This window comes from Rosa chinensis, chromosome 1 (assembly GCF_002994745.2).
Source record: "Rosa chinensis cultivar Old Blush chromosome 1, RchiOBHm-V2, whole genome shotgun sequence".
In the NCBI taxonomy this organism is placed as follows: Eukaryota; Viridiplantae; Streptophyta; class Magnoliopsida; order Rosales; family Rosaceae; genus Rosa; species Rosa chinensis.
In genome coordinates, this window is record NC_037088.1 from 5,489,731 (window position 1) to 5,505,616 (window position 15,886).

Consider the following 15,886-nt stretch of genomic DNA (forward strand, 5'->3'; position numbering starts at 1 on the left):
TTCCTAATTATAATCAGATTCTATTTACTTGTATGACAATATTCTGTACTTTGTAAATCCCTATATAGACAAATCATATTTTCCCTAAACAATAGAACCCTTATCATAGCATAACAATTCTATTATTTCCCAAGAAAACCAAATGAAACAACTACCAATCTACCATGGAAATTTAAACAAAATAAACATATGAACGCCTGCTATGCCAAAAGAAGAGTAATGTTTTCATTAACAATTGAGAAACTTACAACGTTAAAAACGCATATAAGGTAACGAAGAAATAAATTATCAGGTCCCGTCTAAACAAAGACATTATCTGGCTAGTCTCAAGAAGTGAGAATTGCATCACTATAGTTTGAGTACATCCCAACTTGGTTGGAAGTTTGGCACCCACTCAACTATCAACCAATCAGTTGCATTCCTCAAACCTTTTAAAAACAAAACAACAACTCAAGATTATCGAAATCAACTGTTCTTCACACTTTGAGACTTCAACAGGAACTTCTACTCAAGAAATTGATCTTATACTTTAACTCCAGCACTTCTGGTGGCATGTATGTCCTCTGCCTTCATCAGTGTTGCAAATCTGGGAGAATTTTGAAATTGGAAAGCAAACATTTAAATAACACTACAAACTTGTATGAAAAATATTCAAATAAAAACAAGATTGCAAACTATAGCAGTAGAATGACTGCGTTGTTAAGTTTGATTTGAAAATAAGAAAACGTATGTCCTTGTTTTCTCAAATTGACCATATTTTTAGTTGACTGTACTTAACCTGTTGCTTAAAAGTAAAATAAAATTGGAATAAGTGTTCAATCTTCAAATCCTGAACAGATTTGTATGCAAAATAAATTAAGAGTACCAGCAATATTGGGCCTGAAATAAGTACCTGGAGAGGAAAAGAGGAGTGTGATCGAGCTGTCTATTATATAAGATCAGGAGCAATAAGTATGCAAGGGATGTGGGCTATCTTGGGCCAGTATCGTCCTTCACTGCCTTCTTTGCACTTCTTTTCTAGTATAGGACAGTAAGAGATGACAAGTTTCCCAAGTGAACGAGGCAGACCTTCATCTGGAATGAATGCTAGCTTTGGACAGTCGAAGATATCAAGAATTTGAAGAGACGTGAGGAATTGAAAGCCCTTGCTCAGTTTCTTGAGATTTGGGAAGCCACTGATGTAGAGTTTAAGAAGAGATTTTGGGAGCAACATCTCATTCTCATTCTCCTTCTCATTCTCAGTAGGGGGAAATGACACCAAATTTGGATCATCTTTACCCGTGATCCACAAATGTCTAAGACAGGTGAGTCTGTGCAACCCTTGAGATTTCAAAAGCGCCTTACAACTCTTGATATTCAAAATAGTAAGTGATGTTAGGTTCAGGGGAAAGGAAGACAAACCTTCACAGTAATCAATCCACAAATATTCAACAGAGTCGAGATTATTCTGCACGTCTCTCAGGATAGGTACCACCTCCAGTTTCTCGCAACCCCTGATTAAAATTGATTCAAGACTGGTGAGGTAGCACAGGCCTTCCGGTAAGGATGTAAGATTTGGACACTCCTGGATGTGAATTTTCTCAAGTGGACTAGTGTTATGGAAGACCCCATCAGTTATTAACTCCAGCTGTGTACAGTTGACTATCTTTAGGTGTTTAAGAGTCGTGGATAATTGGCCTTGGAATGATAAGCACGTCAGAGATCTGCACTCCATTATCTCCAACGACTCGAGACAAGAAGAAGAAGAAGAGCCATCTACCAACACCTCCTCTTCTTTCTCTATTAATGATTTCAAATTTGAGCAATCACTGATCTCTATTCTTCTTAGACTTGCGAGAACCTGGTATCCTCTAGCTAAATACATCAAAGATTTGCACCTTCGAATCTCTATAACTTTAAGAGAAGGTGGTAGACCAAGATCTGGAAAACAAACTAGACTTGAACAGTCATATACGTAAAGTTCTTGAAGAGACATCAGGTGATGGAATCCTTCTGGTACCTTCAGAAGACTTCCACAGTTGCTCAAAGTCAGATATTCAAGCTTGCAATCCAATACTTGCAGCTGCCCTGCTTCTTTACCTAGCTTCTCAACAAGGGAAGAGTTGTCTTGGATATACAAATGACGAAGAGAAATCAAGCATTGTAGTATTCTATCGTCATTCTGAAAAGACAGCGGTGCCAGCTCCTCACAACCAGTAATCTTCAACTCTTTAACCTTTTTGAACCTTTTCATGACTTCCTGCCTTTGGAATCTGAACTCTGAAATATTTGACAACCACAAGGACTCTAGTAAGTCAAAGTGATCCAGACTTGTGTGCACCACCAGCTTGCAATTTTGAATGTCTGATTCATGAAGTTGTTTATAATTGGCTAGGAAAACCACCAATTCCTCACATCCAGATATGTCAAGCTTTGCTAATGAATCAAGCTTCTCGGGTAATCTACCCTCCAATTTGGGGCAATCCTCAATGGAAAGCATTTTGAGGCAACAGAAAAATCCAATTTCCAGATCTTGCTGGCAAGGAGACCACTCCTTCCAATTTTTTAAACTCTGAAACTTAAGAGTCTCTAAAGCTTGAAAAGGCAAGTTACCTTCTCCATAAAATTCAGGACCAACACTTTCCACAGCATCCATTCTTTGTATATGAAGTTCTTTGAGAGATGACAATTGTCCAAATGGTGGCAAGAACTGACAATGATTACAGCCTGTTAAACTTACACGAACCATATTAGAGAATGAATGATCTCCAATCCAGGTTGGAAATTTCAATCCAGCATAACCACTGATGGTCAGCGCTTTGAGCTTCCGATGAGGTTGTAACATGTCGAGCACAACTGTTGTAATTTCTGTGGAGACACTAGAACTAGACCATTCTAGTAATAAGGCTTCAAGCCTCTCCTTGCTCTTCAAGTTGGCATCCCTAGCATCCCCACCAATCACATTCTCCAGTCTTGAGAGGCGCAACGTCCCTTGTAGATGCAACAACGACCCAATCTCTCTTACCCTTGCGCCACTACCTTTGCCAACAGCAAAATTACGCAATGTTCGCAGATTAGTCAATTGACCTAGCTGAGAAGGCATTTCTTTCAGATTACATACACCTGAATTGTTAAGATGACGCAAATTTATTAGATTCCTCATGTTTGTAGGTAATGCCTTCAACTCATAACAACTTTCCAGTATCAATGTCTGTAAGTTGCACAAAGTGCTGGTCGATTCTGGCAAATATGCTATTAGTGTGTAAGAAAGATCAAGATACCGTAGGTGCTTCAGTTTACCAATGGAATCAGGCAACTCGGTTATTTTGTAGCCGTTCAAAGAGAGCACCCGTAAGAAACGCAGTTTTGGCAATAATTCAAAAGTGACTGTCCGAGTAAGATAGTTCCAACGGGAGGCATCTGATAGTGAAAGTGGCAAGAATGTCCGCAATTGTATTAGTTCAGAAATTGCCTCAAATTTTTCAACCCCATCATACTCCCCACAAATGTAAGACGAATGGCGTGCTTTTGGAGAACATCTCAACATGCAATTCTCTTCTGACTTATCATCCAACTTTAAACAAATTTCTCCAGCTGCCCATCGTGCCATATCAGTAACCAGGTCATGCATTACATATTTTGATTTGTCTCTGCTTGATTTTTGAAATAGAGACCTCGACAATAGCTCTTGAAAAATGTCCCTGCCTAAATCTTCCATTTGTTTGTTTTCTTTTGGTTGTGGCTGAATCAAATCCTCTGCCATCCACAAAAGGATCAATTGTGCCTCACCAAATTCATAGTCATGTGGAAGTACTGAGCAATAGGCAAAGCACCTCTTCAACCTTGATGGAAGATAGTAATAGCTCATCTTTAACACTAGAAGAATATGACTTTCCTTCTGAGTAAAGAGACTCCATAACCGGTCATCTAACATATCTTCCCATTTGTCTTGACTCTCATGGCATAAAATACCACCAAGTGTCCTTGCAGCTAAGGGCAAACCACTGCATTTTGCAGCAATTTTTGTCTTAAGTAACTCAAAATTGGGTGGTCTGATGCTGTTAGTTTTGTTTCTTAATGCATGTTCCTCAAATATATCCAAACAGTGATTATCTGATATGCATTCCAAACTTTGAACTTCAGAAGCTGCCATTATCTTTGCAACATTTATATCACGGGTTGTGACAAGTATTTTACTTCCCGGTGCTCCAACAGTGAAAGGAGACTGAAGCCTTGTCCATAGATCATGTAGATCATAGCCATCTTTGATCCATACATCATCTAAAACAATTAAAAACTTTTTCCCTCTTAATTTCTCCTTCAATTCTTCCTGAAGTTTACTGAACTCCTCCAATTGACATTGTTGGGATGTGACATATTCAAGAATTGCCTTTGTCAATCTTACAATGTTGAAGTCATGGGACACTGATATCCATCCCTTTGGGTAAAACTGTTCAGTGGCAGCATCATTGAATACATCTCCAGCAACTGTTGTCTTTCCAATTCCAGGCATACCAACAATGGCAACTACATGAACATTGATGGCATTGCAAGGCTCTTCTTCAGACAGAAATTCAACAATCTTCTTTTTGTCTTCCTCCCTTCCAATCATAGGTCCAGCGAGTTGACACGAACTTGGAGGTGTTTTTCTCTCCTTGGTAGATGACGACCTAGTCTTATTCAAACCCAAATGATTTTCCCGTTGATATATCTCTTGCACTCGATCATTCATCTTCTTGATTTGTGTGTTCATGTTGAAGTTGAATTTACCTTTAGAAACTGGCCTCCATAACTTACTTGTGGTATTCCCATACAGCTTTTTTATCTGAAGTCGTAACATCTTTGTTGAAAACTCGTCCAATATGTCTTCCATATCATAGGCCAAGTCCTTGAGAGCATCTAGCCACAATTTTACTCCCGGTTGTGTTAGTTGCTTTTCTTCTGCATCATTCAGCACCTCTTCAATTTTAATCAATGAGACAGTCCATCTATCCAGCTTCTTTCGGTTTATGTCCTTTAGGCGTCCAAAGTAGTTTAGGACGTCCTGATGTGCCAACTTTTGGAGCAGCACCTTAATGAATGCCCCAAGAACAGCATCTCCCATGGTTTCTTTTTAAGAATGTAACTGAAGATCGAGAAGCAAGCAATCCAAAGAATATATATCAAGAGTACTTGGAACTGCAGAAAATGAAACCAGTAATTAGGTGCATAGGGTAAAGCATTAAGGTGCAAGTCTCCCTAACTTCTTCAGATAAGATGACATGACATGTATTTCCCTGTTGAAAGAAGCACATACATTGATATTCAGATGGATAGCTGTAGCTTCTTTTGATTTGCTTGCCAACAAATCCAAATTGCATCAACTAGTGTGCACAGGGCGCTGGTGGATGCATTTGTAAGAAAGAAGCTTACATATGATTTCTGGTTATGAGAAAAAGATTTATATAGAAGTTAGTAAGTATAATAAGCAGTTCTCTTCCATTTGTTTAAGTTTATAACACCTTTGCATGGAAGCATCAATCCTCTACTCTGTAATTGGTCTTGTTATGTTATTTGTTAGGCATCTGCACAGCAAGGCACAAACATATTTTCAGAAATTTAGCTCTAATTTGGAAGTATATATGGTAATCTCTCTCTAATGTGTCTTTAAAAAAATGAAATTAACATGTTATTGAAAGGACCGTAGTTTCTACTTTTGATTCACTCATTCGAAGAATAAGGAGCTCTTGAATGAAGAGGAGAGAAGAAACCAATTGACTGGTAAGTGGATGCAGAAAAGAAGAGAAGAAAGCAATGAAGCTGTCTGATTTTACTCATATAAGTCTTTCTGATTTAATTCTTCAAACCAAATAATAATGAATAACAAGACTCAGATCAGAGCTCTACTAGTACTGCAGTACAGGTTAAGTTACCAGACTGTGCATATATACTAGCTAGTTTAGATCATCATTATTATCATCATGCACAAGATATAGTCTCATTAAAAAGGATTGATTGATCTTCTCGAATTTCAAGATCAGAATGAAAAAATGCTACATGAAATTTAATTATTCTTCAGATAGATGATGGATTTGCACTTACGTGAAAAATGGGGAAACCAAGTTGCAGATCTCATTCAAGTATGAAGAATGGAGATTCAAGGACGAAGACTCGAAGAGCCAAGTTTTTCATCTGCCAAGAGCACAGCTGTGAGACTTTCAGAAGAAAAAAGTCAAGGGTGCCACACAACACAAAGGACAAGACAAAGCAATATTAATGAACCGGATTGGGCAATATAAAAAAGAATTAATAATGAAGAATAGAAAAGGTCAAGGATGTACTTTCTTTCTGGCCTAACTTAACAATTGGCCACTTGTCTGGTACCAAAGATTTCTTAAAGCTAGCCAGCCAGCCAATTTCAGTTGATCAGCTTCAGGCACATTTGGAGAGAAGTCAACTTTTTTGTGGATGTAATTGCAAGTACCGGAACTTACTAATATACGAAACGTCGGTTTACTATTCACACCTGTTCATTGGGTGTGGAAAAGGCGGTTTTGCCCTTGCCTTTGCTTTACAATTTCACGCTGCCAATGCCTTCAGACTTCTACTGACCTACATCTACAAATAGAGAGGAACGATCCAGAGAGAGATAGAGAGATCGGGTCTGAGAGAGAGCAGATATCAAGGATGATCCACAGAGAGAGAGAGAGAGAGAGATCGGGTGCGTGTTTTTTGCTTTGTACAGAGAGAGAGAGAGATAGTTGATAGTCACAAAAGGGGATTTTCACCCTAGGAATAGGGGAAACTCTTTGTAATTTTTCTGATTACATTCGCAATAAATAAATAAATAAACAATAGGGCGCTTGTTTTTCCTTCTATTATTATCTTCTTTTCTTGTGGTCAATCTTCTTCTGATTGTTTACAAATGCCTAGCCGATCGATTAGCACGACTAAAAGCCTAGACAATATCTAACAACTGCTAAAGAAAAATTGAATCACTGCTGCAATCTAGTCCTCTTTGCAATACTATAGCCTTATTTGAAAATTTTGAGTTTGGGATTAGCCCAAGTGGCCGGCGAGCGAGGGTAAGTAATTGGGTAATTACTAATTTAGTTCTCCTCAATGAGTTTCGGCATGTATCTTCACTGGGACAACCCCTACTTGACTGAACGCTTGAATGGTAGGTTCTTATTGGCCAAAAAAGAAAAAGAAAAAGAAAATAATGGCAGGGCCCTGAGATGGTAGGCGTATCTCTGAATGGTAGGTTGTCCCCATCCCAGGAAAGACATAAGATTTAAACAGACTGGGTACCCTTTATTGAATACCAGGATTTATTGTTCAAAAAGTACTGGCATTTAAATACCCAGAATTTAATACCAGAAATATACAACAAAGTCTGTTCAAATCTTGGTAGCACGTAATGTAAAATGAGTTGCACTTTACGAATTACGGCAGCCACTGAATAATATATAGGTCTTAAGCATGGAATTGAAAAATTAAGCAATAGGACAAGAGCAATAGGACAAACATTGTATATGACCAGTGGGAAGAGCTTCCATTCCCTGCAATTTTAGGCTGTATAGTGCATAAGATTGATTACATTATTGGGTTAATTCCTGTTTACCCAGAAATCACATGTATTGTGCTAACTTGCACCAACAAGTTTGTATTGTGCCCATTTACACAAATCTTAGGGGAAAAGACCTATAGGGTAGTCTTTTCTAAACTAGTGCCTCATATGTCCTATGCTGATTTTTTTGTTTAACTTTTGTTTTTTCCTTGAAAAAACTGTTCACACTTTTGAAAAAAAACAAAACTAGCCTTCAACATGCCCAATTTTCACCTAACGGCTTCTTGCCTAACAGTTACTTTAACAGGCTGAATCACTGCTGCTTGCTTCGATCTTAAGCTTAGTCCAATTTTTTCTTAGAAAAAAGAAAGTCTAAACCTAAAAATAGTATAGGGATACGGCAGAAACTTTTATTGAAAAAAAAAGAGGCAAACTAGAATTTAAAACATTATGGACAAGGTGGATGAGCAATCTGAAATTATTTATTCAAACATAATTTACAGACTAAAATTCAGAGCCTCATTCTTAGGTAAACAGCTAAAAAGCTGTTTAGCTATTCATAAGAATGATTACAGATACTTACTTGTAAAGAAAGCACACTACTTCACACTAGACAGGAAGGAAAGAGCACACTGCTACTATGACTTTCTTACTTCTTAAGAGAATATGATCCTTCTCAATTTTCTGATTCTAGAACTGATATGGAAATTTTCGAATGCCTTACAATGAAACCTAAAGCTCCTTATATAGGAAGCGGACTCCAAACTGGAATTCAAAACAACTATATCTACAGTACGACTCCGTGATTTTCTGCTTTCTTGAGTGCTCCTGTTGGTGGAAGTCGGACGGAGAAAAGTAGATTCATTTAGGTGAAATGTTTTTCACCTTCTTTTCTGAAAAGCAAAAGTAGCTTTTGGGAAAGATCCAAAAGTACTTTCGGTGCTTTCTACACCTACTGCTTCACATGTTATCGTCTGTTTCTGAATTGTGACCAAGGACAAACTAGTCGTTATCAGCCTGGGCCATAAGAGCAGTTGTTGCATTGTCTTCGACATCTGTATCAACATACATCTTGTAGTGGTTGTCTGTTTCTAGCTTTTCAACCCACTGTAAGCATGCCAGTGTCGAATCTATCTCCTTTCTTGTGAGAGATAGGAAGAGGTCACTGTTGACTACGTCAGGATGATCGTAAGCAGTGATAATTGTTTTTTCTCCTGCTGCCAGGAAAGTATTCTTGGTATCTTCAGAGATGATCTTCTTGATGTACTATAGTGACATGGCCTTCATCCATGGAATGCTTGAATTTGGCTGGCCATTGTAAGCAACACAGGCGGGCTAAAGATATCTCCTTTGGATGATTCTTACATAATGATACGAAGAGATGTATTCAACTTCATCGTTTGTTTTTTGAATCCATTCTGGAGGAGTGGATCTGAACTTCAATCTCAGCATACAGTCATTTTTTCTGACATTTTTGACTGTGTTGACAATTATAGGGGGCAGTCCCTTGAGATCATCATTTGTTTTAGTCCATAGATTATGGACAAAACCATTTTCAACAAGCCAAAGCTTGTGTTCTTGAGGATGTTCACTCTGAACGTTGACTAGGTATCTTCCAACATAAGGTCCAGCAATAATGAAGAGAGTTGGAGGAATACAGGCCTCAGAATTATGCTTTCCTATCAGATTATGGAATTTGAACCAATCTGATTCCTTCAGAGGTATGATAGGAATTCTAGCACTTTCTGGATCTTCCAAGTAGTGAATTTTTTCACTTCTAACAGCACTCTGCTGTGTATGAATTTCTTCAAATTGTGGTCTCGCATTTTCATAGAGTTCTTCAGCTAGTGCAAAGAGAGCTGGGAACATCAGACCACTGCTTCTTTCTTGAAAGGAAAATAAAAGGTTATCCAGGATTGCCTTCTGGTGATAAGCTAGTCTCCTGCCAGTTCTGAACACAGAAGCATCAAAGGTTCTTAATTCATAATTAAAAACATTTATAACTCCAGTTGGAGTAGGTCTGCTTTTTGGCAGAGCAGCAGCCGTCAACGGTCTTGATGAGACTTTACCATCTGCCGTTTGAGACAGGCTAGCCAATCCTTTACTCTGGGATTGATCAGTTGTGGCTAATCCTTTTGGACCTAGCAAGAATCTTTTGAGGATTTTTTTCTTTAGGATCCTCAGCAGGTTCATGTTCTTTCCCAAGTCTTCTGCTTCTAGGATTACGACCTTCGTCGTCATCTTTTCGGATGAACATGGCTAGTTCTCTGGTTAAGGCTTCTGGAAGATATTTCTTGTTTCCTGCAATTAATTCAACATTATAATCATATTGGTTAAGAAATAATTGACAATTTGCTAGTCTTCCTCTATCAGCAACTTTATCAAGTTTAAAATTTTTGAAATTCTTTACTCTAGCACAATCAGTGCGGACAGTAAAGGGTTTTCCAAGAAAAGCTGGAGAATTTAAAAATTGTTTTCTTGACAGCCAAAATTTCTTTTTCCCCTGTGGGATAATTCAGTTCTGCAGGTCTGAACTTGCCACTACAAAATTTACAGATCTTTTCATTGTTAGTTCCTGGCGTTTTTGCCAGAACAACACCGGACCAGTAATTATCACTCGCATCTGTTTGGAGGATGATTTCATCATCTTCATCTGGTTGTTGCAGAGGAGGGATGTTTTTGCAAAGATTTTTTATCTGCTTTACAATTTTCTCATCATTTGCAGAGAAGTTCCATTTTCTCTTGGAACTTGTCTTGAGAGATAACATTGCTGTTAGTTCTGAGATTTTGGGAATGAAATCTCTCCCATATGACTCCTAAGAATCTTTCTAGACTCTTGGCATCAGGAATTCTATCTGGGAATTTCCAGATCTTGTCAAGGATGTGAGGTTGGAGTTTTATTACGCCATTCTTGATATTTATTCCCAGGAAATCAACTTCATTGAGGATAAAGAAGATTTTCTTTTCACCTAGGATAATTCCATGCTGAACTATCAGCTTTACAATCTCATGGAGGTGTTTCATGTGCTCTTCTATGTTTTTGGAGAAGACAAGGATGTCATCGATATAGATGACGCAGAATTCAGCCACATGTTTGAAGATGTTGTCCATCTTTCTTTTGAAGATTGAGGGGGCTTGTTTTAGACCAAAAGGCATTACTAACCATTCGTAATGACCTTGTAGTGTTCCAAATGCAGTGAGAGGAACACTCTCAGGATGCATCTTGACTTGCCAAAAACCCGACTTTGCATCGAATTTTCAAAAGACTTTAGCTCCTCTGAGTTGGTTGATCAGTACTCTTACTTGAGCAATTTGATAGCCGTCTTTGACAGTCTTCTTGTTGACGTCTCTGTAGTCAATCACCATTCTAGCTTTTCCTCTAAGGTTTTCTGCATGATTTCTCACGTAGAATGCTGGAGCATGATGAAGGCTAGTGGAAGGTTGAATTAATCTCTTGTTCAGGAGATCTTCAATATCTTTTCTGAATTCTCTTTGATCTTCCTCTTTGTACTGGGAATAGCTTTGACATGACATATGGCGTTTATATCATGTAATCTCAATTCAGAGACCACTAGGTCATTTTCCCAAAACTTCTGAGGGTCTACATCGATGTTCTACTCCAGTAGTTTCTTGATTTTGTCAAGAGTGGGAATTTTATGAGACTCAAGCTTATTCTGAAAGTGCTTGAGGTTATGTTAGTGAATGAAACTAGCTTCTTCATCTGTGCTAGTTGTTTTTTTCTTCTTCTTCTTCATCTTCAGAAGATGATTTTTCAACAAGTAGTTCTTCTTGTTGTTTGATTTGAAGGATGGTTTCAAATTTGGGTTTGTACGGGGTAAGATCACCACTATTCTGTTTCGATCTCTGATATTGTGGAGTAAAGTTTTGATCGACTACACTTTTGGCCTGGGTAAGCTTGTCTGCCCAGTACACCCTTTCTCCTTTTTTGAAGCATATCGCTCCTTCATCCTGGATAAATCTCTGTTGAAGAATAAAATCATTTCCCAACAAGAAATCTGATCCTTGGTCTTCAGATTGCCAAACATTATGGATGATAAATGTTCCTCCACCAATGGTGGTATGAACATTTTTTGCTACTTTATTCATTGTAAGATGGTTTCCATTAAACGTAACACCAGTAGTTGTTCTTTTCTTATCTTTGTTCCAGAGTTCTTCTGGAATTGCAAATCTCTTTGCAACTGTAAATCCTGATCCATTATCTACAAATGCATGTAGATGATATTTTTTATGATTAGGGAATTTGATTCCAATCTCTATGTAGTTGTTGTATCTACTAGTAGAGACGACTTTCGAGTGTTGTAGCTCATTTTCTTGAGCTTGTTCCTGAGGTATGAATGGTTTACATTCTTTTGGAACATTTTCTGGTATTTCAACCAGTTCAATGGTCTCATTGAGTTTGTCTTCCTCAATTTTTTCTTCTTTTATATCGAGTTTTTCTTCCTTGATTTTTTCTTCCTTTATTTTTGAGGAAGATGGTTCCATAATTTCTTGGAACTGAGTTTCTAATTCTTTCTCTTTTTTATCAGAGAAATATTCTTCATACTCTTGTTCGACCAGTTGGCTGACAAGGCCATTCTTGGTTTTTCTTCTTGCTTCAGCTATGAAGCATTCTTTGTGATAAGTCTTTTTAGACCTTTCACAGAACATAGGAAGTCCATTCTTTTCATGACATAAGCAGTAGTCACAAATGAATGTACCAGGGTTCACCTGATAAGAAGACATTATTGCTTCCGTCTTACTTTCTTCCCAGTTTTTGACGTGTAGAATGTTCATCTGTCTAGATTCTAAGTACTCTACTTCAGAATCTATTTCAGAATCATCAGAATCAGATGATTTTTCTTCTTCAGACCAGGCAGAGTAAACTGATCTGTCGTCATCTTCATCATCAGAATAGGCTATTTTGTAGCCCTTCATATTTGCTATTTTTACTATAGGCTCATATTCTTCAAATAGGGATTTAGTAGATCTTTTACCCTTTTCCGGGCATTCATTGGCATAGTGCCCTTCAGTTTTACATAACCAACATCTGCAAGCTTTTTTGCTTGGTTGTTGTTTATGTTGATGATTATTCTTCCTTTTCTTGAAGAATTTCTTTTTAGGATCTTCATCCTGTTGTTTCTTGAAGTTGGAACTTTTCTTGAATTTCCAATCTCTTTTCTTATTACTCTTTTTGAATTTTTTCCAGTAATATTTTTCTTTTCTTTTTCTGTGGAACTTGGATTCATGACATCCCCAGTTGGTCGGCATATCCAATATTCCATAACAGAAATTTTCAACTCCTTTGAGTTGTTTCTTGGCCATCTTAGCTCTAAAATTGGCTTTGCATTGTTCTTTTAGTAATTGCCTGATTCTGTCGGCAATTCCTCCAACTGAAAATTGTTCAATTGGTTTTTCTGCTATGCTTTCTCTCACAGCTGTTCTCCATGGTTCAGGGAGTTTCCTGTGCAACAGGTTGACTAGATCAGTGTTCTCTAGCTCACCAATTGTACAGTAATATTCTTGAAATTCATTCAAGTATTCTTCAAAATATCTCATGTCAAAAATTTTGAGAGCATAGATATTTGATTTGGCCGTTTCTTTAGCCTTTTCACTCAGATTTGAGAGATCTCCACAGAACTGATCATACAGGGGTACAGCAAAATCATACGGAGATTTTGAATGTTTTATCTCTTCTAGACAGTCTTTCCCTCTGGCAGTCTCTTTGAAAGAGAAGTAATATTTTTTTGCTACTCCAGTGAGAGTAGTTTCATAGTACACCTGAAGATCTGGTGCTTCAAATTTTCCAAGGGTTAGAGCAGAAGCCATTATCAGGCTATCAACCCATTGGTCAAGAGTTTTTCTCTTGTCTAGAGCTTTGTCTAGATTTAACCAGATACCATGAGAGGAAATTGGTACTCTCGGTATATTGTCTTCTGGGTCAAATCTTTGAGAATTTCTTTCTCCATTTTTGCCCGTAGGGGCTTTCTGTGTAGGGAGTTTTACTTTTCCCTTTTCTCTAATGATGGAAGTTTTGGAGCTTCCTCCTTCTTCCATTTCAATATCCTGATAGGGAAGGAGTTTTCTTTCCTTTCCTAGTTTGAAAATTTTCATTTCTTCGATTAGTTTTTCTAATCGTTCAGGATCTTTGCAGATTTCTGCTTCATCATAGAGATCATAGAGCTTTCGTGCTCTAAACATGTTTACTGGTCTGTTCAGATCAGCTTCTAATTCTTCTTCAATGATGGTCTCTGATGGTTCTTCAGAATATTTGGTACCACTAACACTAGCTTCTCTAGTGCTGTAGCTTCTTCGGAGAAGATTGTTGTTTATCCTGACATTTTCAGGACAGACGTCACTTTTTCTGTGATCATCGAATTTTAGACTGATATCTCCAGTCTTTCTGCTTTCATAAATTGCCGCTTTGGCATTTTCTGCTGGTTTTTTTGGACCAGACAATTTCCATTCAATAGGAAAAGTTACTTCATTCCAAGTAACCTTGTGAATCTGTTGTGAATTATTTTTCTGGCCGGTGAGGAAACCAGTAGTGAGACCTGGGATATTTGATATCCTAGTTTTAGGCTTCACTGTGGTACTCATCAACTTATAGTATATTCTGTATACTATAGCTAGTTCTTGCATATCTTTTTTCATTGATATGCCATATGTCTTGACTCTCAGTCTTAGACAGTGAGTTGCATCTTTCAAGCTGGTTGAGAAATTTGTGAAGCAGTTGAAATATGCCACTTGATTGCATAAAGATGCCTCATGGGTTCCCAACAGACTAACTTGAAAATCTGTTAGTTTATTGTCTTGGAGGACACATAGAACTGAACAGATTATGCCTTCTCGGGCAAGAAGTTTTAGGCCTACTTGGACTGCTCCAATATGCATAAATTGATAATTTTTTGTTCTTGCTCGGGCAACTTCTGCAGGAGTGATCATTAGTAGATCGGTTTCTCCTGTTGTTGAGGGGGTTGTAAATTCCAATAATTTGAAGTGATGGCTATCCATCAAATCAAACGTTCCCCTTTTGTAGATTTGTTTGAAATCTAACTTTGGAATTGAGACGTTTTTCACCTCATGTTCGATTTTATTATATTCGAACTCTTCAGCAATTAGGAGTTGTGCTCCTTTCTTTTTTCTGAAGATGCTCATCATTTTGACATCTCTTGTGTTTTTCGGGCTTTCATACTGAATACTAGTTTGACTAGTAAATGGTCCAAGAAAAATCATGTTTGGAACAGGATTCTTCTCAGGTTTTTCTAATGGTTTAAATCCATTAGCTTTCTTTGTTTTTACTGTAGGCACTTTCTTGTCCTTCAGTATATTTTTCATAGAATCCAGCGTTTTTTGCTGTTCATTGATTTTTCTACTAACACTTGTTAGCTTTTCTTCTTCCGTTTTTGGAAGTTCCTTGACATAATCTATTTTGTTTTCCAATTTTTCTAATTGGTAGATTATAGTAGGTAGTTTTTCTAGATGATCTTGACATCTAGATAATTCTTTCATGAGGATCTGATGTTTCTCATCAGAGGATTTTAGTAGAGAATTCAACCTCTCTAATATTAAATCAGACATTGTCCCCATTGGGGATTCCCTTTTTGAGCTATTTTACAAGCTCTGATACTGCGGATCTAACCAATGCTCAAATAATCAAGAGGTTTTTGTTTCTCTTGAAGAGTATATAAGATATCTTCAATATCTTGTTCAATTTTATAGATTTTTGTTTGCCATCTATAGATGATATCCCAGTAGCTGGGAGTTTCTCTGCTAAGATTATCTCTAAAGTTTTTCAACTTTCTCAGCTTTTCTCTTTCTTTTTTCAATTCTTTGCTAGTAAATTTAACTGCTTACCTTTGAATATAGAGGATGAATTATAGCTGCAAATATAGTCTAGACAAATAATTTCAAGATGGGCCCACCACGCTTTAAAAAAAATAATAAAGACTTGATAAGAAAGAAAAAGATGATAGAGAGGGGTAGTAGTGGGATGAACAGTGAGTGGTTTTGAAAAGTAGGGAGAAAAAGTGGAAAGTTCTGTGTGAGTGGGAAAAAAAAAAGAGTTGTTGGGGTGTATGGGGAGTATATTGCTAGATTTGGGGTGTATGAGAATTTTCCCTACATTATTCTTTAAAGGCAGCAGACCTCGAAAAGGTAATATTTACATGTTCTGTTATAATATTGCCATTTCTAGCAAAGAAAAATTTTCCAGGTAAAGAAGTGGATGACAACAAGCAGACATAGTATATCACATAGTGATGGTTGATCTTAAGAATATTGGATAATGTAGATGCTAAACGTATAAGACTATAACCTGATCATGACTAGGAAATCACAGGTGTAACCTGTACAAAATGA

At 37.4% G+C, this 15,886-nt stretch overlaps 1 protein-coding gene across 3 annotated transcripts; it reads right to left on the reverse strand.

Moving 5' to 3' along the window:
- Positions 1-203: 203 nt before the first annotated feature.
- On the reverse strand, positions 204-6,196 carry LOC112186709 (putative disease resistance protein At3g14460). Of its 3 annotated transcripts, XM_040512300.1 has the most exons (5): positions 6,061-6,196; positions 5,481-5,543; positions 5,276-5,400; positions 893-5,157; positions 204-586 (listed from the first exon to the last, which is right to left on the reverse strand). In XM_040512300.1, the coding sequence occupies exon 4, from the start codon at positions 5,081-5,083 to the stop codon at positions 929-931; it is 4,155 nt and encodes a 1,384-aa protein (XP_040368234.1). In that variant the 5' UTR covers positions 5,084-5,157; positions 5,276-5,400; positions 5,481-5,543; positions 6,061-6,196; the 3' UTR covers positions 204-586; positions 893-928. The 3 variants fall into 3 exon arrangements, with proteins under 3 accessions (XP_040368234.1, XP_024180979.1, XP_040368237.1); XM_024325211.2 differs by having other exon boundaries at positions 5,276-5,543; XM_040512303.1 differs by lacking the exons at positions 5,276-5,400; positions 5,481-5,543.
- Between the last annotated feature and the right edge of the window lie 9,690 nt (positions 6,197-15,886).